This window comes from Nothobranchius furzeri, chromosome 12, assembly GCF_043380555.1.
Source record: "Nothobranchius furzeri strain GRZ-AD chromosome 12, NfurGRZ-RIMD1, whole genome shotgun sequence".
In the NCBI taxonomy this organism is placed as follows: Eukaryota; Metazoa; Chordata; class Actinopteri; order Cyprinodontiformes; family Nothobranchiidae; genus Nothobranchius; species Nothobranchius furzeri.
Window position 1 is genome coordinate 20,212,369 of NC_091752.1, and position 27,194 is coordinate 20,239,562.

The window sequence follows — 27,194 nt, forward strand, 5'->3', positions numbered from 1 at the left end:
TTCATGAAATAAAAAGATGAAAGTACAGTCTAATAGGATTCATGAAGATGTGAAGCTTGATGCAGTGTTAGGCTGTTTGATGCTGTCAGCCAGAGGCTGGATGCACCCTGGGTGAGCAGTGGGCCATGCACACACACCTCAATCTAATTTATAACCAACAAGCATTTATTAGACTGTAGAATAAAGGAAAGGAAACCCCATAAATGCAGAGAAATGCAAAAACAATACAGCAGGACATCAAGGCCTTGTTGTTTCACCATGAAAACACGTTTTCAGTTAAAACAAAACTTTCCGAAGATTTTTTGGGATCTTTTGCTTTCCCCCCCCCCCCCCCCCCCTCGAGGATCTCATCCTCTGTGTCACTGAGATTCCTGCTTGATTTAGCAAAGCAGCTCTTCCTGAGGAATGCTCAGGATGGGAAACTCTTATGTCGAACCTCTGGTTGTTCCCAACAGCTTTGTTTAGAAAGTGATCGTTTTGTTTCTGCATAAATTCCTCTTGAACTTCAGCAGAGTTTCTAATCATTTGGATTTTGCTGTGAAAAAATATCTAATCAGTACAATCCACCAAATGTTTTTACCCTCTTGTCAGGATATTTACCTACTTTCAATTTTTTATTCTCCAAACAAATAAAAAAAAACTGTTTATTATTTATTTTGGGTCAACAATTACAGTTGTGTTTAACTTTTTTGAAAGAAACCCAGTTTCATTTGAGCTCTCTGCTGCCACCTACTGGTGATAAACTGCAACATCACCAGGCACTAAAACACTAAATCAGACTACATTTTCAAACTAAAATACTTACGATTGTTTTGAAATAAAAGCATTCATGTTTTCAGCCAAAGGAAAACACATTTTAGTGTTAAAGGGACCAATTTATTCTAACACAAAACATCTACAGAGTACATTTCCAATAGAAAAATAAAATCGCCTGCTTTGGAGGACATCAAATGTTATTGTACCTCTTTTTTTTTATTAACAAGCGAAAGCAACACACACACACACACACACACACACACACACACACACACACACACACACACACACACACACACACACACACACACACACACACACACACGCGCGGTCTTTCCTTCAACTGAACACACATTCATTTAGTTTAGCTTTTGGTTTGAGTCGAGCTCTTCTTCAGAAAACGTGACAAATGGAAATCACAGTCAGAAGACGAGACACTCTCACTGTCAGCCGGTGGACACGGTCAGGAGGTGCAGAAAAGGGTGGGGGATATCAGGGGAGAAGGGAGGGAGCATGCATAGCCACGTGTGTAAAAATAAATCCCACATAAATCAGTCGATCTGAAGGATTTTCCTATCTGGACCCATTTCCATCCAAAAGCAGCTCCTTAAATATAGTTCTGTATGAATCCTCTTGCACATAAATAGCTTTGCTATTGCTCCTTAAAAAACTGAAAAACCTAAGTACCACTCACACATACTGGCTTTTAGATCTCTACGCTGTGGCGCTCTGCTGGGAGTAATGAAGCTGAAGCGGCGGGGGGGGGGGGGGGGGGGGGGGCTCGTCAGTCAGAATTACCCTCAGTAAGAAAAGTAAACAAGAACGGAAATCAACTAAAATTAAGAATTTAAATTATAGACGTCATAGGCTCAAATTAAACCGTCAAGTGACACGTTCAGCAAATATTTACAATTTAGGATCAGTTTTACAGATGAGTCACATTAGAAGTTATTTATCGGAGCCGTTCGTCTGAATGTGGTCTCCAGCAGCCCCAGCGGCAGATTCATCTACTTCCTGGTCCTGAAAAACAAAAGCGATGATCGAGCTGACCTCTGTACTCCGTGTAAACATTACACAGCATTTAGAGCTTTTCTTAAACGACGTGTACCTTAGCCAGAACCTCCATAAGCCCTTTGACGGTGCTCGTTAAGGAGTTGGCCGATTTGCGTATCAGCTCATGGTAGAGGGTCTTCTTCTCCTCCGCGGCTCTGAGCGTCTCCTCGGTTTGGCGGAGGGTTTCTCTCACCTCCTCGAGCTCCCTGGACAAGGTGTTGTTGGCTTGTTCCAACTGAAGTTTAACCTTTGCATTTTCCTCTGTTGGGAGACAAAGAAGAGCAAAGCTGTGCCGGTGATTAAAAGAATCGGTCTATGCAGCTGTCACAACACAACAGTAAACAACTAAAACCATAAACATGAAGAGTTTCACTCATTTGAAGGGAAGCTTTGTTATGTATGTGTGACGGCGTTTTAACTACGGCAAATGCACTGGCGTAATACGGCGACTCTGTCCTCTCATTTGTCATGTCTTAGTACAAAAATCAACTCTTTCAGAACTTTGCTAAGAAGGCAGAATTTCACGACCGTTTCATCAGTGTGTCGTCAATGATTAGTGCCAAAAGGCGTCCACGGACATTCATAACGTTAAAGACATCAAAGTATGCAATATAGGGGATGTGTAAAGGAGCAGGATCACTGAGAAACTACTTTTACTTGTTAGTCACTCTGAGTTTAACATGCAGGCTGAACATGATAATAGTCTCCTACGCCTATCTCCTGGATTAGCTTCTGATGGAAAACAGACGGTGAAACTCTAGGATTGAATCTCTGCCACACTGTAACATTTATGGACTCACCCACTTTGACTCACAACAGGGAAGTCCATTATTGGTTTCTCGTCCAGGAAACGGCAGACAAAGTCTCGACTAGTACAAGCTAACCGTTAGCATTATTGTTTTATTTGTGGAGATAAAACACTGTTGATTACGATCCACGCTTTAATGGTCGCCGTAAAAAAAAAGACCAACAAAAGGCTCTTTACATTTCTTCTCCCCAACTGCCTCACTTTAACCTTTTCTTACCCCTCACCTCCCTATTACACATGCGCAGGGAGGATGGAAAAAACACTTAAACGTTGCAGAGCAAACAGAGTCAGCGGTAGAGTCACGTTGCTGTTAACCAATCAGAGGAGAGATGTTTGAATATCAGGAAATAAGACTCCAAATCCTGCCGTCTTCTGCCACTTTCTCCCCCAGCTGGCTTCTACATCCTCAAACAGGCGCACCAGAGCTTTTATTCCCCAGAGTACGACTCACAAGGTGTTCAGTCCTTCTAGAGACCACTGCAAATGTCGTAAACTGAGTGAAGCTGATCTTCAAGACAACGGTAGTGTGACATAAGGAGTGGCATTCAACAACCAGGGGAAATGCTGTTGTTTTTTTAAAGGGACTTTGTAGAAGAAAGCAGTGTTAATTAGCACAATGCTGTGTGTGTGTGTGTGTGTGTGTGTGTGTGTGTGTGTGTGTGTGTGTGTGTGTGTGTGTGTGTGTGTGTGTGTGTGTGTGTGTGTGTGTTAGTAACACGACTCTAAAACCTAGGGCATACCTGAGGCTGGCGCGCCACACCCATGGTTTTGAGATGTCCAGTGGGCACACAGGACACGTCACGCCGCTGAGCGCTTCTTGGAAAGTCACAACATCACGCCGGACTTGAGAACAGGAAGTGGGGAGTGGCTCTAGTGTTTATACGTGATCAGACTTGCCTTCGTGTTTTGTGAGACTCTAATTCACTAACAGTGGGTAAGTACGCTATTTATTAGAATATTTTAAGATCAATAGAACTTTAAAGTTATCAAAACTGCAGCTGGGTTTGTGCCGTAAAGCCGTTCCGCGCCGTAATGTCTGATGTTAAGTACTCCACAATGTTGTAAACAGCCACTGCGCTTGAGATCGAACTGGCGGCCATCTTCAGCGCCTCAGTGCTCCCCGTGTGCCTGTTCTCATCAACTATAATGGCTTCTATTTAAAATGATGGCGTGGCGTGCCCGCCTCCAGTGTGCCCTAGGCTTAAAGCAGCATCCACTTCACTTCTTTTCTTTTCCCTCCGTTCCGCTTCACTAGCAAGTCTTCCAATTTTCCAAATACTGATTGTCGACGTCTGCGGTCATTTCCTACTGAGTTACAACCAGTCAGCATGAGTTAATTTAAGCACAAGTCCCGCCCAGTGACTCTACCAGGTCGTTTCTGAGTACATACCCATTTCAGTTAATCGACTGGTTCCTGAAATGGAGACTGACATACCGCGAAGATCTGATAAAATACCTGGAAGTTCCCAAAGAGGAAACAGACCTCATATGTTGTAATGTCTACAGATGCAACATTTTAAAAAAGATGTTACAACCAAAAAATAAATCAAAAATCATTTTTTTGCCCAGTATGAAAAACAAGAACAGGATTCAAAACTCTTTCTTTTGGGATTCTAGTTTTTCTTTTTTCAAGTTTTAGAAACTGTGTTCATGTGTGTGTGTGTGTGTGTGTGTGTGTGTGTGTGTGTGTGTGTGTGTGTGTGTGTGTGTGTGTGTGTGTGTGTGTGTTTATAATAAACAACAGTGACAAAAAAAACTTGGTAAACAAAATACAAATATTTTGGCTTAAACTGCAATTTCCAATTGAAAAGATTTGAACTCATCTCGTTTTTTCATAATCCGAAGATAAGAAAGGTTTAAAATGTTTTTCTGTATCGACGTATTTCTACCACAAGTGGAGTCGCTCAAGGGCCATATAAAGTCATTTTGATGGCACTTTGGGCACCTCCGCTCTACAAGCAACACCTGGAAGAGATGTTCTCACCCATATTTAGAAGAAATCAAAGAAAGAAGGACCCACAGAGAGACTTTCTGTGCTGAAGATTCAGGTGATGAAAGACAACATTTAGAATTTCATCTCATTTCTACCTTTTTTGGCATCCTGCAGCATGAGCTTCTGTTCTATCTCCTCCCTTGCTTTCTCGCTCTTCTCCAGTTTCTGCATCATGCTGCCGACATCAACCATGGCGCCGTTGTACACGATCAGGTTACCGGACCCGCTCGCCTCGGACTGGGACCGCGCAGTGAAAGAAGGAATCAGCCCTCGGTTACCTGTCAGAACAAAAAAACCCACAGAAACAATAGTTTGCTTTAGTCTCATATAAAACCAGATGTTTTATAGACATACACACATATTTTAAAAATAACATCCAGTTTAGCTCACCTATGAGGTTTTCTATCTCGGCTTCATTAGAGGAGGGGACAGGATCGTCCTTTCCTCTGTCTGTCAGTTTTCGGTAGTAACAAGTCTCCCTGACCACCGGTTTGTTCAGAAGCTTCTTTATCTGAAAAGCACAAATAGTCCACATTAATCAGCACGCTGAACAGGACCAGAGCCTTACACCTGCGCGTGTGTGTGTGCGCGCTTACTTGTGCACGAGAAAGATGGAGTCCCAGTGTGTACAGGATCTCCTCCAGGTCTCTTTCCAGCAAATAGCCACAGTGGCTCTGATCAAAGTAGACAAACGCCATGAGGAGCTCCTTGTTGTGCGTCACCATCTGCTTTTTCTCCTGAGGAACAAAAACGACTCATTTTTAAAATCAACAGCCGCGTTTCCACAACATCGATAAAACTGGATTATGACACCTAAACAACGACCTTGTCCTTAGAGGATCGTTCCTTAGACGGCCTGCGCTCATCTCTGCGGTCTTTCCTGTCTCTGTCGTAGGAATCATCCTCGTCCTTGTCTGACGTTTAAAAAATTTTTTAATTAAAATTCACAGTTTTTAAAGATGTTCCTGAATAAATTAACTTAAAAGGTAAAAAAAATAATTGATCTGTTAAGTCAAAAGTGAGTCGTACCATCGTCGTCGTCATCATCTGCGTCTTCAGCCTCCATGGGGTCGTATTCTTCAGCGTTGGCTGTGCTTCCCTCGTCTTCGTTGTCCTCCTCGTCTCTAGACTCCTCCTTCTTGATCATTTTCTCATCACACTGTTTAAAAAGCAAAACTATCTCATGACTTCTTACTGAGATGAGTTAACAGAAGAGGCTCAAAAGGCTCACCTTCTTCTCCTCTTCATCTTCTTTGGTCTTTTTTGCAGCTGGCTCATCACTCTCTTCCTCCTTCTCCTTTTTGATTTCACGTTTTTCCAGTTCTTTTTTCTCCACCTCCTTTTTTACCTTCTTTTCCTTCTTCTCATCCTTCGCAGGAAGAGCGGCGAGGGCTTTGTATATGCGGTAGCCAAAGTCTCTCTGCAGCATCTCGTTGAACAGCTCAGCAAACAAGGAAACCTGGACAGGAAGAACCTCCATCAGAGACACAAATGTCATCATCCACTCAACATAGACCTAAAGTGATGAGCGCCGGAAGGGAAACGTCACCTCAAAGGAGTGCTCCTTGTTGTCCTCTAGCCTGTAGTCGAGCAGCACGCTCAGAGACATGACGCTACAGTCAAACTTGCCGTTCTTGGCTGCCCAGTTGGGGTGAACGAGGATGATGGGCTCGTCAGGGAGGATGTAGCGCCGTTCTCTCCGCTGACGCTCGAGCTCCTCTTGCTTTTTTCTTTCATCCTCCTAACAGAGACCATGCATCAAACCCAAAGCCTGAGCTAGCTGAACACCAGCTCTTTTTGTTTCTGAAGAGTGGTTTTAAGTGCAGCAATGGCATCTCCATGGAAACATGTATTGTTTCCTGGTATTACTTTTGTTAAGCCTAAATTTATACCAGAAACCGTACAAGCAGGCTCCTAGAACTCTAGACCTTTGGGGTTGCATATAGGCAGCTTGAGGAGTCTAATGTAGCACATCAGAAAGTCTATGCCGGTGTCGGTACAGGATCTGCTCGGGTGCAAAATCGGCTCGGGGTCCTTCGACTGCCGATGACGTCAAAGTACGGCAAACCCACTCGGACAAAATACACTACACATCTATACTCTTGGAAAGAATTTAGCAGTTTTGTTATTAAAATAATGTTTATTAAGACGTAAGTTTGTGTTTATAATGGTATTTGTAAAATAAAACACTATATTTTATTCATAATGTTGAACTCCTCTTTGAGCACATCCCTTGAAGGATCATAGGTATTAACAACACCTGTGAAATTGTATTTGCAGGAAAGAAGTATGTCCCGTTTATTGAAGTATTTTGTGTTTAGAGTTTTTGACGTCTTGTCCATGTGTAGTTCAGTTACGCTCATAGCTGCTAGCCAAAACTCTGGAGTTAAAAGTTTTCTGGCTTTACTAAAATACCTGTCTGTACTTATTTGATTGATGGTAGTTTTACTTTCTATTAGACTCCAAATGTAATCATTTGGCACGTTTCTAATTCATAATTTGTAATACTGTAATCGGCGATATTAGCATTAGCATTCCTATGGGTTTTTCCATGTATATTAGCATTGCGCTAACCACTCGCTGCCAAATTGCAGCCTTTGCGATTAGAAAATCTCCTTTTGTCACATCGCAATTTAATTGCACATGCAGTAATCGTTCAGCCCTAATATGCATGCAGCTCTATGCTAAAAGTGTATTTTCGAAGAGGTAATGATGGATTTCTTTGTAAAAGTTGTCCATCTTTCCAACAGAAAGATTTGCCTGGACCAACGTAACGTGATTACGTAATTCCGTACGGTTCATTTTCAACCAATCAACTACTTAGACGTCATCGGCAGTCGATGGACCCCGAGCCAATTTTGCACCCGAGCAGATCTTGTACCGACACCGTCTATCACCTGCTTTCCTATGTAAATAGCTGCGACAATGTGTCAAAGGCATAGACACGCCCATTAAATCTGCATGTCGCAACACAATTCAGCATCAATAATATATAATGTTGATGGCAGTAATGCTAATCGCAGAACAACGCTAGCACTAGCTACTGTTTGTTGCTAGCCTGAGCTACCATTAATGTTAGCCCAAGCTACAAATAAAGTCTTTGTTGGACAACAGAAATTCAACAAAGGACAATGTCGGAGCACAAATGTAACGCTCCGGGATGTTCTGGGAATATCCAGACATTGAAAGTAAGCGGGATAGCTCCATAGCTTTCCTATCGACGTGTCTGGATACGGGGAAAACCGGCCAATCAGGAAACTGCTCATTTATTATTCAAAAGTGTTTTCATTGTAGGGCTTCATTATGGGGTGTGTTTGGTCATTTATCAGGGCTCTTAAGCCATTTTGAACCCCAACAAAGCGTCATATTTTATAGAGGCTCAAAGTAGTTCTAGAACCTGTTTAAAATCACCTTAAATTATCCTCGTCTGAAGTTACCAGAAACAAAAAGATCATTTTAGATGTAAAAACCACTGTCTTTATGTCTTTATTAGACAACAACTGCTGATCATGCAATCTTGCTTTAAAAATACACACCATGTAGTATTGTGTAAGCAAAGGTCTCAGATCTTTGATGTCACATGTATCAAATTATTAAAGTTTTCACAACAAAGTCACACAGACTCCTCACACTCCCTACCTCTCTGTCGTCTTCGCTCCGAGGCTGCTCCTCCTCCTCTGGGACTTTGCATTCTGGTTTCTCCGGTTCCTTAGACTCCTCCACCTGCTCCTCCACCTTCAGCTGCTTGGTGAGGCGAGCAATCAGCTGCGATTTCAACCCCTTTGAGCTCAGCGAGCGACAGTCGAGCTCTTTACGCAGGTCGTTTACCTAAAACAAAAACCTTCATCATTCACTTAACCTCAGGTTTCTATAAATCGCCGTTCGTGTTGAACGTTATACCTTCATGGACTTTGGGTCGAGTTTAGCCCAGTGAGTAGGGATGCTAACATCTTTCGACTCGTCTTCGTCCTTCTCCTCCTCCTCCTAGACAGAAAATCATTTAGATAGAGGAAAGCAGAGGGAGAGAAGAGGTGGGAATAGCAGACAGTCAGCACACGACTCGTGGCTTCGATAAACTTTAAAGCTGATCCGTGCAAGAAGCAAGGTCTCATCTGCCTTTCATTGTCCTAGTGAGCTCGACTGTGTTTAAGTCCACTGCTACTGAAGCGTACACAGGGAAGCTCTCTAGCTCTTACGTACAAAAAGTAATAAATAAAAACAATAGAAATGCCTCCCAGCAGCCAATCAACCAATCTGTGGAACACAAAAAGGTAAAAATCAATGACAGGTGTGTCGAAAAGGCGTGTGGGTACATCAGGTGAACTGAGGCTGGCCTCCAAACGGAGTGAGGACAGGGTAGCCCTATGCCCTACGACTGGGGTTCTGCTGTTTGAGTTTTATACACCTACGTCAGTTAGGAGCCATCTGTCCAACCAACTGCCCTGGAAAAACCAAATTGTACATAGAGTCCAAATGAGAGGGTATAGTTCAGCCATAAGAACAGACAAGAAGAAGGACTTAGGGGAGGTTCTCTTTTTGTTGATGTGAAAATCATAAAAAGGAACACATTTCTACAACAGACATGTGAACACAACTGGCTCCACAGATTCCAGCACATTATTCCAGTGTTAACTATGAGACCACTGGATCGATTCTGGTGTTAAATCAATTTGCAAACAGTTTAAAAAGCCAACAAGCAGAATAATCTTCACGAACGATAAACCAGAAGAATCACTCAACCAGATTAAGACCCAGCGATGAGCCGCTTAAGGAGCTGGAAGCTGTTTTGCCAATTGCGACAGGAACCTACACAACACAACCTGTCTCACTGCTTCCACTGTGTGTGTCTGCTGGATGTGAGGGAAGGTGGAGGTGCTGATGGAGGAACAGAGGAAAAGGGGGAAGGTGGAAGAGTAAACAGAAGAAGTCTAGGTGACATTTGGAGGAGCCTGTGTTCACTTTTGTGTGCATGAGAAGGTGAGGTGTGTGTGTTTGTTATGCCTGTTGTGTGTCTGGAGTTGTTTGTTTGTTTTTGTAATTCCTGTGCCTTCCTGTGAGAAGCGGAAATGAGAAGAGAGGGATTAGCGGTTCAGTGCCTGTTCTCCATCCGCCTCCTTTCGCTCGGCCGACAGCTTCTCAGCCAGCTGCTCCCGGAGTCCCCGTGACAGCACCTCCCACTCTGAGCGGGTAGGAAGACAATGCCAAACATCCGGAAGAAACAAAACCACTGTCTCCACATGAGCGGGGACTGTCCGCCCCTTGTGTGTCTCCTCTGGTCGATGATAGCGAATCTCTGCAAAACGATACCTGTCGCAAAGGAAGAGGGTGCATTGGAAAGAAACATTCTGGTCAGGGCACAAGTCAACAAGGCAAGCCTTTTTCTAGGACCAGCCTTCTACAGCTACTCGCTCCCATTCGGTCACTGAATCTTTACATCGACCCTGCTCTGGCCACAACACACAGCACAGACAAACGGACCCAGTCTGCAGCTCTTCATCTGCTGTCACAGGTTACGCCAGCCAGTTTCAGAATGTACAGACAACAACAAATAAATCAATCACACCCAAAAATAAAAATAAATTAAACCATCCCCATTATGGTTTCAGCCAATTTTACAGATTTAAACCTCGGGTGTACTTAATGCACTACGTTAGAGAGAGAAGCGACAGGACACAGAGAGCCAGTTAAATATGTAAGATATTTAACAGAGAGAGCAGGGAAAGCAAAAGATAAGTGAAATAAACAAAGTAATGGTAAGGTCTCCAGGTCCGGGCTACAGCTTCCAGCCACAGGTTTGCTTTCATTTATTTTAATCGCCAACAAAATTGAGTGTATGAGCAGAGAGTCACAGAAAAAGCCAAGACGACAGCACACATAAGTCCAAAACAGAACACAACAAATAATAAACAGACTGCAAAACCATTAATACAAAAGCAGATAGGTGCTTTAACAAGTCCAGCACAGATTTAGTGTGAAGGTAGAATTACTATTAATGAGGTTTAGGAGGAGCGGTGCTTACCACTGAGTGCACAGACTAAGGTCTATGCCTGTGAGGGCCTTGCAACAGCGTATGGCTGTCTTAATAAGGACTGCTGGGTCCTTCTCCGGGTCGGCTCCATCCAGAGAGGGAGACCAGTGACCGCCGATGGCCATGGCCTCATCTTTACCTCTCATGCCCACTAAAAACTAAAAGACAAACAGAAATAGGAATAAAGGAGAGGAGTACAGGTTAGAAGGAAACGGGAGAAGAGATTTGAGGAGGAAGGATTAAAAAATAATAATAAAACGTCAGCAGAAATAACTTGTAGTCGTACCTCTGAGGATCCACTAGTAATGAGAAAACTCCACTAAGAGAGCCAACACCAGTTAAGATCGGTTTTCCACACTAAAAGTATTCAGCAGTGGAACAGGACTTTAGTTTACTGTGATTAAGGTGGGGAGGGTTCGACGTACCTTAATAAGTCTAGCAGGGTGCTGGAAGGCGTCTCTGAGCTCCTGGGGGTCTTCGGCCAGAGCGCAGGACTTGTGGTAAAGCTCCTCTAAACTGGGGTTAGTGAGCAGCATCACCTGGACCAGGGGAGAAGACGACTTTAGAACTAAACATCGTCCAAACAGGAAATTCTGATGAAAACAGGTCAGTCTGGTTGTTATGCTGACTGATACAGAAGCCAGACGAAAGAATGAAATGTGACCTGTTGCCCTGTTGTCTGACACTTTCACATGTTAAACCTATGACAGATCCACTACCGGACCCCCTGCCCACAGAGCTGACATGTCTGTTAACATGGCACAAAACACCCGGACTCCAGCTCTCCTTCCTGCTGGAAGACCAGCTGTCTCATCTGAACGTGCCTGACTCCACCTGCAGGTAGATCACACACTTCCTGTCTGACAGGAAGCAACATGTGAGAAAACGGAAGTGCACAGGATCTCCTCAAGGCTGTGTCCTTTCCAGTCTGTTCGTCTCTTTAAACACCTCCAGCCACCAGTCTGTTAAACAGCTGAAGTTTGCTGATGACACCACCCTCATCAGGCTCATTTTTGGTGAGATAACTCAGCCTAACTAGACCGGCAAGCCATCCCTATATATGTAAATATTTGGTCTAGCTACAACCTATTGAAACAATCGGTTGTGTGGTGAAATCTACAGTTGTCTTTCAAACCATCTCGCCTTGGACTGCCTAACAGCAATGCGACTAACATTGATGTTTTATCTCCATAAATAACACAAGCCCGAATGAGTTCTGCTGTGTGAGTGAGTTGCTAATGCTAATGGTTAGCTTCTACTGGTCAAGACGTTCTCAGCCGTTTCCTAGACAGCAACCTGCCAAAGGACATGGTGCACTTCCACACGGCCACCATCAAGCCCATCCTCTCCACATCCTGGCATAAAAAGAGGTCTAGTGTGTCATCCAATCTGCAGAAACGGTGACTGGCTGCAACCTGCCTTCCATACGACACATGCACACCTCCAGAACCTTAAATCAGGCAAGAAAGATTGTGGCTGATCCCTCACACCCTGGTCACACCCATCAAATCATCAAACCAGAAACCACACCATACAGAAACAGTTCCTCTCCAGCTGCAGCTGGGCTGCTTGATGGGCCTGATCAGCCACCTCATCCCTGACAAAGACAAAAACCTCATCCTGGCACAGCTTTGTTCCACCTTGTAAATCTGCTCAAATGTTTGTTTGTTTGTTTGTTTGTTTGTTTGTGTTTCTGGCATGCAAACCATAAACCTCATTCTGATTCTGAAATTTAACCGTTTAATCGTTTGAAATATGCTCGTAGTTGTACCTTAGCACTGTAGGTGTGATTGACATCAGGGGGGTCCAGCACAGCCGTGTTTTTGACTACAGGATCCACTTCTTTGTGCAAAATGTGGAAGTTACAGGCATTACCGAACTGGAAGGATCTCGTAAACGGGAAGGCATCCACCCAGGTGAAGACTGCATTAAAGAAGTCACTGGGGATGTAGAGACTCTGGTAGCGCCTTCTCAGCTCCATCAAGTCACAGCTAGAGCTGGAGGATTAAAAAAGGAGCATTTATTAACTCAGTAAATACATTTTGGTTATTCGTTCAGGGTTATCCTTGAAATTTTAACTTTTCTACCTAAAAGAAATAATTTCCACCTAAACACATTAAACAATTACCCGTCTAAGCTGAATTTAGAAAGCTGGACGGTGTAGCGGGGAACTGCTCGGCGAGGCCGTCTCGGAGAGCGTTCGCGTCTCGGTGAACGGTCTCGTGAGCGTTTGCGGGTGGGTGAGCGCTCTCTCGATCTTCTCCGCTCACGGTCTCTGTCTCTACTGCAAAACCACAGAAAAACAATGATCTTTAGCCAGTCCAGCCACAACAGTATGTAATACTCAGATAATCCCAGGCGACTGTCTTCTTACCTGCGTTCTTCTTTGGACCGGAGGATGAGCTCGGGCCCTCGATCGTTTCGGGTGGGGGGGAAACGAGGCGGAGGCTCGAGTCGGCGCATGGGCTGTGGTTGTGGCATAAGTCTCACTGGTGCCTGAAGTAGACCACCAGGAAAAACGTCTGCAGGAAAGAAGACATTTTTAAGAATGTAATAACTTCCTAGCCTTAACAGCTGCAGAGAAGAAAGAATTAACTCACGCATCACTTCAACCATAAAGCACCACCATGCAAGCTAATTACCTTTGGGTGGAGGCTGTGGAAGCAGAGGCTGAGGAGGGTTTTGGAGGAGAGGGGTCAGAGAAGCAGCCGAGAGCTGGGCCTGCAGGAGGGAAGGCGGGGGGGCCTGCGCTGGAACACTGAACGTGGTTGGGGGAGGTAGAGACTGCAGCATGGTAGGGGCTGGCTTTATCATGCTAGGCGCCTGGGGCTGGCTCTAGAGAAATGAAACATTTAAAAAAATGTTTGAAAGGATCTTTAACTCCTAAAACTGCACCCCAAAAAGAATCTGAGACCCGAGGGGGGATGTGGATATAAAAAGTGTGTATTCCAGGATAAGACTGTTACATTTTGTCTGTTGTCTGTCGGGTGCATATCCGTGTAGCGCAGCTGCATCCCCGGCTCATTGTAAAGGCTGCCGAGCTGTGGAGAAGCTTGTGGTAGAGGCTGAGGTTGCTGCTGATGCTGGAGGGGATGAAAACACACCAGTCAATGAAAATCGTGCTGAATTTGTAATTTTAGTTGCATGAATTTTTCTGCAGAACAGTCAGTAAATCAAATGTTCACATATATCAACAAAGCCACATAAATAACAGCAGAAAAACAAATGCGTAACGGACCCCGACTTTTCTCACCGACTGATTTGCTAGCTGAGGTAACGTCTGGATACGCTGAGCATTCCACTTGAAGGGCAAATTGGGGTTGTACACAGCTTCCACTAGAACCCTATCACCAACCTGAGGAGTCTTTCCCTTCACAGCACTGGGGAAAACAAATAAACATTCAGAAAACTCAAGTTTCTATTTCACATTTAGAACTAGCCGAGGAATTCCAGACTCTTCACCTGAGCTGAAAGAAGACGTCTTCGTCTACAAAACCAAACGTGTCGTGTAGCTTGTTGACGACGCCTGTGAAGACTCGCTGTTTCTGTGGCTGCGTCTGCTGTTGGTGGCTCGAACGTGGCGTTGGGTACGACACGGTGATCTGGGCTGTCTGCTGGGGGTTGGACAAGCTCAGGCTTGTGGGCAATTGGACAGGGGGCTGCGGGACACGTAGAGGTACGTAAAACTTGCAAACTGGACACACGTCTGAACAAAATTCACTTAAAATTAGATCACCAAGAATGTAAAAGGATCTACTCGCCCTTTAACCTCTCAGAAAGAAATGTTACATAAAAAAGACATTTTTGTATGAAAAGAAGTGATCTAGTTCTGTATTCACATACCTGAGAGATCAGTGCCTGCTGAGGCTGAGGGAGCTGAGAATTATAAGAAATAAATTCATTTCCAGCAACACAAATACAAGCTGTTGTTTGAGTAAACAATGTAAATCTGAGGTGTGCTGGGTGTGTGATTACCGGATGAGGTAAATTGTACAGCTGCTGCTGCGGGGGTGGCTGGGGAGGTTGCTGCTGCTGCTGCTGCTGCTGCTGCTGATACTGTTGGAGCGCTGAGTTGATCTGAGACTGCAGCACATTGAGGAGCACACAGGAGAAATGACACCCAGGTGAAAACAGCACAGCCTGCTGCTCACGCTTAGGACAACATAACGGTGACTGACCTGCTGTAGCGCTGCTGCGGCTGCAGCCGCCGCCGCCTGCTGCTGCAACGCAGCAGTTTGCTGAGACAGCTGATAGCTGGCTGCAGATTGGTTGCTGAGAGTAGCTGCAGCCAGGGCTGACTGCTGAGAGTAAACAGAAGGAGATGCTCCCAACAGAGACGGCTGCTGGACTCCAAGAGCTACGAGGGTAGAAGGAAATAGAGTGTAATGGTTGCCGTGGCTGCAGACTCAGTCCTCGTATGCATCCATGATAATCTCCTGAGGTTTGCACGATTCTAGTGGCACACCTTAAAGTTGGGCATTTGGATAAATTTATCGACCAGACAATAGGATGAGCTCTTCATTGGTCATTGTATTCGTCTTGCAGACAATCAGTATCTTTTTTTACAACGCTCCTTTTATGTGCATTTACATATTTATCATTGAACGCTGGGATTTCTGTGACTCCAGTTATACCTGTCAATCAAGGATACAACCATAAGTGTAGATGCAGTAAAAGCTTCTGTCAAACTACTCAGAAATTTAAAATATCATCTAACTCCCCGTTCCAAGCCTGATATCTTTGATAGGGATGTCCCGGTGCAACTTTTTCACTTCTGATACAATACTGATGCTTGCAGCTTCAGTATTTACCAATACCAATATCAACCCGATACAATATCAGCACAAATCAAACATATGTAAAACAGTGTTTACATAGGTGTAGCCGTGGCGGTCCGCCATGGCTGAAATCCCAGCGCCACGCCTACAAGATCCCAAGTTTTATTGATTTAAATTTTTTTTTTGCGCTGTTTCCCGAAGAAGCAGCGAGGACCACTCTGTTGTTGCTTGTGATCACAGCCGGCAGGCAGCAAGGAGGAGGAGGCAGGGCAGGGTGGTTACAGCTAGGGATGAGGTACGGATAAAGCATTTTTGACGAATACAATCATGAAACGAGTAAAACTCGTAAATATCTGTAATCGTGCTGAAGGAAAATCCTCATTGGGTAACTGAATGTCTTCACGCTCTGTGATTGGCCAGTCACATAGAGCGCCCGCCCCTCCCTCCACACAAAACTCTGCAGCTGGGAGCTCAGCTCAGTCCGGCCCATCCACGCACACACACAGTAATGGATCTCTCTGTGCTTCCTTCCCTTAGTTTTCTTCAGCTCGCCTCTTTTTCGGTTGAATATTTAAAATAACTTTTTTCGTAACGTACGTGGTGCATTTGACAAGACAGAGCTGAAAACGGCTCGTGCATGCGTCGGTCACTGCCTCTGCTCCGGTCGGGTTTTTTAAATTATTTTAACTCTCTCTCTTTCCTTCTCTATCTCTCGCACACACACACACCTTAATCAACATTGTTTTGTCTAACTGTGTGTGGGGAAAATGCCAACAACGTTAGGAAAAAATCAGTTTAATCAAATTAAAATTAAAAAAAATTTTAAAGTTGTGTCTGGTTCTAGTATTTCATATTTCCTAGTTCCTGCTGCATGAGTTCAGATGAGTCAGATTCTGATTATATTGAAAAACTTGTTCTGTAACAGTTTCTTTACTATCCATCCATCCATCTATTGTCTGAACCCGCTTTGTCCGCGTAGTTTTGACTACCAAACAATGTATGAATGCAATACAGTATTTATCATAAGCACCTTGTATTGCACTTCCTTATAGTGATTATTGATTTATCTTTAAATTCAGTTCAGCAACAGTTAAGAGTTGGAGTTACTATCACAGTCAATGAAAGAGAAACAACAGAATCACAAAAAAATGACAGAACAGTCCAAGTCCTTTTGTTTGTCATACTCACGGTGAAGGCTGTTGAGGTCAAGAGACTGTCCTGAGTGACCTGGCTGAGACACTGCTGTGGTCGCAAATGGAGACGCCCACGGCGGATTTTTCTGTCCCCCGAATTGGGCCATGACTCATTCACGGTTAAGAGCAGTCTTGCTCACCAGACGGATTCTGTTGCTGGAACAAGAAAAAAGTGAAAAACAAGACAGATGACTGGCTGTCTGCAGGGAGGAAATGGCACAGACAAATACAGAAGAACTGACGATATTATGTCAACAAAACAAGATCTCTCGAGCATGAAACACCTAATCAAAAATAATCAGCAGGAATAACACTGGCCCTATACTGTTTTATCTCATAATGTTTGTCACAATCTACCAATGATTTAAGAGTTTTTTAATACTGGTCATAAGCACTTTACCTGTTTATTCAATTAGCAATGAAAACAGTGGATGTTGCTGCTGCAACAAATCAAGTTTTTCTCATCAGCCTGTTTGGTTTATTTACAGTACAAAGCAGTGGCCTGTGCAGATGGCTACATGAAGGGAAAAAACATAATAATAATAATAATGCATTGAACTTATATAGCACTTTTCAAGACACCCAAAGACGCTTTCACACACTCTCACATTCACACACTGCTAGTGATGGCAAGCTACTTGTAGCCACAGCCGCCCTGGGGAGGTCTGACAGAGGCGAGGCTGCCATTTGGCGCCGTCGGCCCCTCTGACCACCACTAACACAGGCAAGTTGGGTGAAGTGTCTTGCCCAAGGACACAGCAGCAGGATACCCCTGGCGGGAGCTGGGATCGAACCCATGACCCTCCGATCATGAGGCAACCCGCTCTACCACCTGAGCTACTGCTGCCCCAATTTATCTGCACTAATTTATCATTAGTATTCATTTTTCTCTCTATTATTGTCCCTGCCCCATCCATTTAGGGATTCTTTGTGTTGTTTTTGACAGGCTTAACAAACATCACAGCACAGAAAGTTGTATTTCGCTGAATGTACTGAAACATTTTATCCAGGACTTAATTAACAGGTTGGTTCCACAACTTCATTATTTAATGACAATGGATGATAAAACAGAACAGCTGCAGGGACATGCACATTCATTACATACATGTTATTTTTCTCAGTTTCATTTGATAGAGTACTACTAGTTAGTGTTAGTAATAGTAGTAGTTATCTAGGGTGTGTAAAATGTCTATAATTAGATCTGGCTAAGACTAGCCAATTTTTCTTACAAATAAATTATATTTTATTTTTCATGAAATAAACGTTTATTTTTCAAATCCTTTCATGTTCCATTGAAAAGGATTTCTAGTTCTTTTGTGTTTACGCCAAAGGAAGTGATAATGTCTTATGATTTAACGGTTACGTTGCTTATTTATAGTGATGTTGCTAAAAGCCACGATGCTTTATTTTTATTATAAGCATTTTAAACTTGTGTTTTATCAATAGAAACGTTGATTAAAACAGTGACTCCTTTATGGCACATGTAACGAAGCACATTAACCAGTTAAATAGCTGGATAACATCACTCCATTCCGTTATTGACAATAATCTGACGCCATTTAGCCAAAGTTAACAAAATAAAGCCACGTGATGAAGAGATTAGACATTTGTTTTCGTAAACTCGTTTTTTCTCTGTTATCTACAGGTTTTCATACAAAAAACAGCTGCTGACACAGCAGCGACCTCGACAGTTCAGCTAGCATTAGCCACTCACTGACATTTGGCTAAAGCTAAGGGCTAAACGAGCAGCTAAACATTTGTGCAGCAAACCAAAGCTGCCATTATTGGAGTCAGCAGCAGCTAAATCTAAATTTTTACAAGAAATTATGACTTCATTAGACTTTTCACTTCCTCGCCATCATTTAAAAACAGATTAAGTATAAACTCATTAACCTGCTGCACTGCTTCCATTAAAACAGATGGCTAACAGTTAGCATTTTTACATCGTTAGCTTTGTTGCCAGATTAGCCTCATCTTGCTTTGATGTCGACTGCGAGGCCTACAGACGTTCTGCAGTTAGCTGTAAAAAGCAAGGGTAAAATGATTTTTTAAAGCACAGCTCAAATAGAAACATATTTTTAATGTCAGAATAAAAGAAATTCCGTTTTACAAACAAATCTGAACAAACAAAAAGGTTAAATAAATAAAAGATTTGTCAACACTCACCGTTGTGCCCCAGTCGAGTCAAGGTGAGAAGTGCGCATGCGCAAGGCAGATAGCCATGCGGTCAGTAAAAGCAGGGAAGCAAAATTCACTTTACAAAAGTGTCAAAGTTTACAAATTCAGATAATTCCAATAAATAAATAAAAACATTAGATATTTATAGATTTATTGTCAAACTCAATTTTATTTTATCACCAGCCCTTAGATATTTCTTCATGTTTTGCTTACAAATAACCACTTAATCCTAATTGTATTTTTAAAAATTTTCTTTCTCAAAATCAATGATCAAAAACAAAAATTTGATTTAAAATCTTTTACACAGCACTTTACATTCTAGAAAGGTTCACTCCTGTGTGCAACTCCTCAGTTCTGCAATTAAAACTATGAGCAAAAAGCAGCCAGACATCTAGTCTCTCACAATTTTCAAAACTAATTTCTTAGTAAATTTCAACTGAGCTATGCCTTAATTAGCCTGATAGTCAATTATCTCATTCAAATTTTTCATTTGAGGTTTTCATATTGTCAGTTCATTTTGTTCCCAAGCTCTGAGCAGTAAAGACAGACGGTGTTGAACTTTGATCTTTAATGCTTTACAGTCAATCTAGAGTGGATACCAGCACATTGTAACACGTTAACATGCCCTAAAATATAACACTGAATTTAGTTCCACTTGATGAAAAAAAATCCAGCCACTTAAACCAAAAGTCTTGAGTGAAAAAGTTTTGTTTAGTGAAGTGTAACACAGAAGGAAGTAGGATAACGTTCAAATCTTAACCGTCATCATGATCTTTCATGAAATCTCCAGCTTAAGACAATATTCTTTCTGAATATACATTGAGAAATAAATAAAACACAATTTACATCAGAAAACAATGATTTAGATCAAAACAATTACTGCATATTCTGTGTATAGTATAGTCTTTTTCTATATAAAACAGGGACATAAAGTATGTACATGTAAATTACAGTTGGAGATTTATATCATGGAGGGAAGAAAGTGTGAAATAGTTCTGTCTTTGACATATTATGACCGTGAGCAGTAATAACACAGCTACAGTATGTAGTTTCTTATACATGAAGGATCTTATTCTTGTAATTTGCGCTCCACTTCAGCAAAAACCTTTGCACTGACTTGATCCACTTCATCTTCCACCTGAGTAAAGGAAATATTAGAAAAAAAGGTGTTAATATTGTTGTTGTTTTGTTTTGGGATAATCCAGAGAATTCAACAATCAGAACAAAGCGTCTCTTCTGTAAAACAGTGTGAAATTAAAGGTGCATAATGTAAGAATGAAGTAACAGTGACATCCTGCAGTCAAATTTGGTTACTGTAGCCCAGACCTGGGCATTATACGGCCTGCGGGCATTATACGGCCCTTTGGTTGACTTTGACCGGCCCGCGTAAGGTTAATTGGAAATTACAAAATAAATGTATTTTCTCATTTTACCTCATGCATGGGCTAAGGCTGCATTGCTTTTATTTTGAAGTTGTTTTTTACGTGCACAATGACGCAATACGTATAGCAACAAGTGCCCGCGGTTGACATGGTGATTGTAGCCCGAGAAATGTCCGCTCATGAAAAAAAAGAAAGAAAGAAAGAAAGATGCCGAATGCAGGATTTTCAACAAAAATTGGACTGCTAAGTATTGTTTTTACTGAAGTCGGAGGTAAAGCCGTGTGTTTGGTTTGCGGGGAGGAGATTGCCGTGTTTAAGGACTACAATTTGAGTCGGCATTACGACAAGAAACACTCGGAAAAATACAAGAACTTGTCTGATGCTGAGAGGGCACGGACATCCGAAGCTTTGCTAGCAAAGTTGCAAAAGCAGCAAGGCTTTTTTACTAAGCTTCACACATCCAGGGATGCAGCAACCAGGACCAGCTTTGTGAAATCCCACAAAATAGCTAAAGACAGCAAGCCGTTTTCGGAGGGAGAGTTTGTCAGAGTGCACAGAGTGGTGGACTCTGCCGCACTAATATGCCCTGAAAAAAAGGCACATTTGAGCAAATCCCGCTGTCCAGGCGAACCGTGACCAGGAGGATCGAGGACATTGCGGGGAACCTGGAGCTTCAGCTGCAACGTGAAGTGGCAAGTTTTGACTTTTTCTCATTAGACGAGAGCTGTGATGTCCGGGACACAGCCCAGCTGCTCGTATTTGTCCGGGGGATAACGGAGCTCACAGAGGAGCGGGCAGCAATGCGGTCGATGAAAGGGACAACGACAGGGAGTGACCTTTTTACAGAGGTAAATGCGTGCACGGACACTCTGGGATTGAAATGGGAGAGACTGTCAGGTGTCACAACAGACGGTTGTCCAAATCTTACAGGGAAAAATGTCGGACTTTTGAAACGCATGCAAGATAAAGTGACAGAAATCGATGCAGATCAAAAATTGGTGTTTTTGCATTGTATTATACACCAACATGTGTTGTGCAAGTCTGTGCTAAAAATCAACCATGTTGCTGATGTTGTTACTAAAATAATAAACTTCATCAGGGCACAGGCAATGAATCACAGACAGTTTGTGGCTCTTGTGGAGGACTCCACACAGCTGTCAGATGGCTCAGCCTGGGGAAAGTGCTGAAGAGGGTTTGGGACTTGAAAGCAGAGATTCAGGATCTCTGCTGGATTTCTACTCTTCTCTTAAGGAGGACTTTCCAAACCTGAGGAGACATGCTCAGAAGATGTTGGTTCTCTTCGGCTCTACCTACATTTGTGAACAAACATTTTCAATGATGAAGTTTACAAAATCCAGGTAAAGATCCTCTCTCACTGATGATCATGTGTCAGCTGTGCTTCGCTTCTCCACCTCAGACATTCAACCTGACTTTGATGCACTCGTTAAAGCCCAGCAGAGACTAGATTTCTCTCACTGAATAAGAAAAAAAATCACTTAAAAACACAAAAAAATGTGTTTGGACCACAAATGTAGGCAACTAGCAGTGAACTGGGACACTTTTTTTTAAACCTCTTTCTCAAGATCACAGTTCAGTGATTTTATTTTACAGACAATACTGTGTGTCTGTAGAATGCTAAGAACCTCTTTCCAACAATATCTGAAACTCAAAATGTGTTTTGCAGTGAATGTGACTGAAACTGTTAACTAATATAAGTCACAAATGTTTAACAAAAACCAAATGCGCACTTTGTTTACCATTGCCTTGGGAAATTTGAATAAATCACATTTTTGTAAGCCAACCTCACTTTTTCCTTTTTGCTCATTTATAACATATAGTCTACTCTTACCAGCTTGAAAAAACAATGGTATTTACTGCTTTTTATAAAGAAATACCATTAATATTATGCATAATTGACTTCAGCCTTTTGGCCTGGCCCTCCACAATATTTTCTGTTTCTCATGTGGCCCCATGGAAAAAATAATTGCCCCACCCCTGCTGTAGCCCATTTTCAAAATAAGCACGTAACCCCCCTACTCCTGTGTCTCGAGTTTCATGGCTGCTGCTATGGATCAGCACCAGAAGATTCTGGATGACGAGTGAAGACGAGTCATCCACAGTAAGTTAAAAAGTAGATAAATACTTTTCACTGTAATATTTTGTTGTTGGTCATTTAAAAAGTAGCTTGAGTTTTATTTAGATCCAACTAATTGTTTCTAATTCTTTGTTAGCAATGTTGGCTCAATGCTAGCCTCTAGACTTTTTTACCTGATACTAGAATAAAACAAAAGGATGCCGTGGCTTCATAGGAGTGCAAGAAATAACCTCTGGGCTGGTAACATGCTGTCCATAACTCTGGAGCGTTTTGCTGGCGGGTGTCGAATTACAAATGCCGGTGCTGCAGCATTAGCTGGCGCAGACTCAGAAACCCAGCAGGCTCACAGATAGTAAACAAACATTACGTCCCTCTTTGGCCTTTTTAAAGATCAACTTTACTCATATTTTTATTACACTTGCAGTGGTCAAAAGAAAGAAAACACTCTTTTATATAGCGCCTCTCAATATAAAAATCACGAGGCGCTTTACAAGAACAAAAAAAAAGTTTAATATAAAAATTTTTTTTTAATGATTTAAAAACATTGTTAAAATGAGACAAAAATTGTGATTAAAAAATTAAGAAAAGGGAAAGAGAAAATGAGAAGGAAAGAGGGAAATCAGTGGATCCCGGGAAAGGCGGAAAAAGAGCAGAACGAGGAGAGGGTGATGATGAAGAACACGCCAAAACCAGCTTGAACAGGTAAGTTTTTAGCTGCTTTTTAAAGGAGACCACTGAGTCCTCTGATCTCAGGCTCAGGAGGAGAGAGTTCCGGAGTCTGGGGGCCACAGCAGCAAATGATCTGTCCCCTTTGGTCTTTAGCCTGGTGTGCTGCACAACCAGTAGGCTTTTATCACTGGACCTCAGGGACCTGCTGGGAGTGTAGGGACTGAGATCACCACTGTAAGATGGTGCTTGTCCATGTAAAATCCTAAAGACCAGAACCAGGATCTTGAAATGAACCCCGAAGTTCACTGGCAACCAATGAAGCTGGAGGAGAAGCGGGGTGATGTGGGAGTACTTTAACAGATTTGGTCAGAAGCCGAGAGCAGGGATTCCTAACCTAACCATTCCTTTTGTCTCCTTCAAAAAGCAGCTGAAAACTCACCTGTCCAGGTCGGCTTTTGCTTGACCTTCATCACCACTCTCCCTTTTTCTGCTCTTATTCCGCCTTTCCCGGGATCCACCGATATCCCTCTTTCCTATTCATTTTCTCTCTCCCTTTCCTTACATTTCTTTTTGTACTCACAATTTATTTTCTCATTTTAAACATATTTTTAATAATTAAAAAGAAAATTTTGTTTTTGTGAAGCGCCTTGTGATTTTTATCTTGAGAGGTGCTATAGAAAAGATTGTTTTCATTCTTTCTTACTTAGACATCTCACCTCTGATTGGCTAACAACGCAACTCTAACACTGACTCCGTTTGCTTTGCAACGTTGACGTTTTATCTACACAAATAACAAGCCTGGAGGAGTTCTGCCATGTGGTGAAGATGCTAATGCTAATGGTTAGCTTCTACTAATTCTCTGCAATTTCCTGGACGCTAAAACAACAGCCTTCCTCATCGTGAGTCAAGATGGGTGACAGTGACAGTGTGATGTAGATCTGTCAGGATTTTTACATTCTAGAGTTTCACTGTCTATTTTCCATCAGAAGCTAATGCAGGAAGTAATTAAATAACATTTTCTCAGTGAAGTTGATCTTTAAAAGGAGAAAAACTGACAACACCCAACTGGCCAAGAAAGGAATCTGTTTCAGTGTAACTTTCCCTCCAACACGATAGAGACATTAGACTGTTTTGTGATTGTTTCAATGTAAAACTCTTACTTATTGTACCTTTAATTTCAATAACTAGTTATAATAATCACCTGCTCCACTTTGTCCACTTCAGGGATATAAAACTGCATCATGTTCTGAATGCCGTTTCTCAGCGTGACCGTAGAGCTAGGACAACCAGTGCAGGACCCAACCAGCTTCAACTTGACTGTACCATTCTCAAAGCCTTTAAAGATGACGTCACCCCCATCCTCCTGCACTGTGGGTCTTGGGAGTTAAAGAGTCCTGATCAATTAGCTCAAAACACAATCACACAAAATACAGACTGACATTAACAATCAGAGAAGTTTATTTACCTTATTCTGGTGTCTAGAAGTTCCTTTATCATAGACACAACTTCATCATCATCTTCAGAATGACCTAGAATTTAAAAAAAAACACAAAACATGAAAAGATTTATGCAAGTCAGAGTTAGGAATCTGAAACAAACCACACTGCTTACTGCTTTCATGGTGCACTGCTCCTGTAGTTACCGGGTCACCACTCTCAAAGAACTTAGCGATTGCATCTACAGCATGACGCTTAATGTCAGTCCAGTCCACATCCTCATCTGTCTGGTAAGGAAAACACCTCACAAGTTATCTCTAGTTACAGAGATATCATGAAAATAATATCACAGATACACGTCGTGTGACTGCATCTAGTGCTTACTTTAGTGACTGTGATAAAATCAGGGCCAAAGAAGACACTTTTCACCCCTTCAATTTCAAACAGATCCCTAAAAAACACAAAGATAAAAAAAACACACACACAATTTAGAGACAGCAGCATGGATTAAAATAAATGAAGCGTTGTTTCTTTCTGGTATTTGTAAACAGGGAAGAAGCCACAAATATGACCCCTTTAACCTTTTATTTTAGGACATGCATTTAGTGTGCAAGTGCATACACCCACACACATCTAACACTCTGGAGTGGTTCTCCTCTTATCTCCAAAACAATAGAAATTGATTTTTCCAAAATAATACAAAGATAAAAATTAGTAAATGCTATACGGCTGCACTCAGATTAATAATGCACAATTAAAATTTGTAATTATTACATTATATGCTGTACTAAATAACATATACACTGAATTTGTTTGTAAGGATTTGTTGTTTATTCATTAATACTTCTACATGTCTTTCAAAGCTGAGCTCAGTCTATTTTCTGAGACTGTCTTTCTGCCCTCATGTACATAAAGTATACAAGTAAGTATTTGTCCCAAAACCTGGCTAAGGATGAACATCCAGCAGTGCTTGAAGATGGAAAGTCGAGTGTCCCACTTCCTAGCACAGCTTTCCCAGGGAGGAACTTCAGACTTCTCGGGTTAGGAGTATCTTCAGTCTGGATGGATGCTGAAAGACACCACAAAACCAGCTACTTGGTAATAACGTTGTCAGTCTGTGTGGTGGAATAATGGGACTTGTGTTGTTTCTTACTGAAGCAGTTTGAGGCTCCAGTCCCAGGCTGGGACTGGACTCCTCTGAAGTTCTGGGTCGTGAATCGCGACCAGTGATAACTTCTGAGATGTTCTGGGAACCTAAACATAACGTAATCATCATTTAACGAAAGGAATACCACAAACTAAAGAATGTTGATGCTTAAAATATCCGAGTTTTAAAGCAGGAGTCTACATCGTGACGAAGTAATAAGACTATCACTGAATATTCTGATAAATTAAATCCTATATGCGTTAGCTGATGTTAACAGACGAGTTAAACGATCTGGACACTCAAATAAGCACAAGTAGCCAAATACTTTATGAATAAAATGTAAATTTGCGCGTATTTTTAAACATTTAGCCGTGTCCAGGTGATAATCTGTGTTTAACGGATCCTTTGTTGTTTGGCAGCTAGCTAGCTTAGTTTATCCTTCATAACGGCAAAAAACGTAATTTTACGTGTTTCACAAGCATCACACCTCATCAAATATTTTCCATTAAAGATCGAATAAACTATGCCAGATAGGAATAAAAACCAAACAAACCTATAGAGGGCTGTATTTCGTGTTCGGAACAACTGCACAAGTCCCCATCTCACGTGCGCCGCCATTTTGGTTGTTTTGAATTCGAGAAGGACCCCTTGTCGTCAACGTCACGTAAAGTCACGTAAGGTCACGTAGATCACAAATCCCTGCCCCTCAGATCCAGTTTACCTGGACCATTATATATAATTTATTCATCATTTATTAAGTAAATTACATTTCCTTGCTTCAATTAAGTCATATACAGAAACATATAAAAAGCAAGTGTGTATATATATATATATATATATATATATATATATATATATATATATATATATATATATATATATATATATATATATATATATATATATACACATATACACCATTTGGGTTTACAAAGAATGGTGTGAAAAGGGAAAACCTTCCGGTATGCGGCAGTCCTGTGGGCAAAAATGCCTTGTTGATGCTAGAGGTCAGAGGAGAATGGGCCGACTGATTCAAGCTGATAGAAGAGCAACTTTGACTAAAATAGCCACTCGTCACAACCGAGGAATGCTGCAAAGCATTTGTGAAGCCACAACACGCACAACCTTGAGGCGGATGGGCTACAACAGCAGAAGAAGAAGAAAATATCATTTCTATAGCGCCTCTCAAGATAAAAATCACGAGGTGCTTCACAAAAACAAAAAATATTTAAAAAAATGTAAAAATATAAAAAAGCATTTCGAAAATGTTTAAAAATATATTTAAAAAGAGCAAAAATGAGCAATTGCAATTTAAAAGAATAAATGTTAAGAAAGAGAGAGAGTGAATCGGAAAGAGGGAAATCAGTGGATCCTGAGGAAGGTGGAATAGGTGGGGAGAGCAGAATAAAGAAAGAGGGGTTGAAGAAGGTCATACAAAAGCCAGCTTGAACAAGTGAGTCTTCAGCTGCTTTTTGAAGGAGTCCACTGATCTCAGGCTCAGGGGGAGAGAGTTCCAGAGTCTGAGGGCCACAGCAGCAAATGATCTGTCACCTTTGGTCTTTAGCTTGGTGCTGCACAACCAGTAGGCTTTGATCACTGGACCTCAGGGACCTGCTGGGGGTGTAGGGACTATGAAGATCACCAATGTAAGATGGTGCTTGTCCATGTAAGGCCCTAT

General features: G+C 42.1%; 2 protein-coding genes across 2 annotated transcripts; both read right to left on the reverse strand.

The window, feature by feature from the left end:
* Positions 1–1,558: 1,558 nt before the first annotated feature.
* On the reverse strand, positions 1,559–18,838 carry ccar1 (cell division cycle and apoptosis regulator 1). Its single transcript, XM_015944380.3, has 26 exons — positions 18,776–18,838; positions 16,605–16,765; positions 14,817–14,995; positions 14,614–14,721; positions 14,482–14,514; positions 14,101–14,297; positions 13,892–14,018; positions 13,605–13,721; positions 13,281–13,473; positions 13,013–13,160; positions 12,767–12,922; positions 12,410–12,635; positions 11,064–11,177; positions 10,630–10,796; positions 9,707–9,917; positions 8,511–8,594; positions 8,250–8,438; positions 6,160–6,351; positions 5,842–6,069; positions 5,640–5,769; positions 5,436–5,524; positions 5,207–5,347; positions 5,001–5,121; positions 4,706–4,888; positions 1,865–2,070; positions 1,559–1,776 (listed from the first exon to the last, which is right to left on the reverse strand). The coding sequence occupies exons 2-26, from the start codon at positions 16,714–16,716 to the stop codon at positions 1,705–1,707; spliced, it is 3,723 nt and encodes a 1,240-aa protein (XP_015799866.3). The 5' UTR covers positions 16,717–16,765; positions 18,776–18,838; the 3' UTR covers positions 1,559–1,704.
* A 502-nt stretch (positions 18,839–19,340) lies between these two features.
* zgc:110319 (NFU1 iron-sulfur cluster scaffold homolog, mitochondrial) lies at positions 19,341–26,195 on the reverse strand. Its single transcript, XM_015944382.3, has 8 exons — positions 26,070–26,195; positions 25,523–25,623; positions 25,312–25,438; positions 24,754–24,820; positions 24,545–24,656; positions 24,399–24,462; positions 24,135–24,309; positions 19,341–19,925 (listed from the first exon to the last, which is right to left on the reverse strand). The coding sequence occupies exons 1-8, from the start codon at positions 26,132–26,134 to the stop codon at positions 19,857–19,859; spliced, it is 780 nt and encodes a 259-aa protein (XP_015799868.1). The 5' UTR covers positions 26,135–26,195; the 3' UTR covers positions 19,341–19,856.
* Between the last annotated feature and the right edge of the window lie 999 nt (positions 26,196–27,194).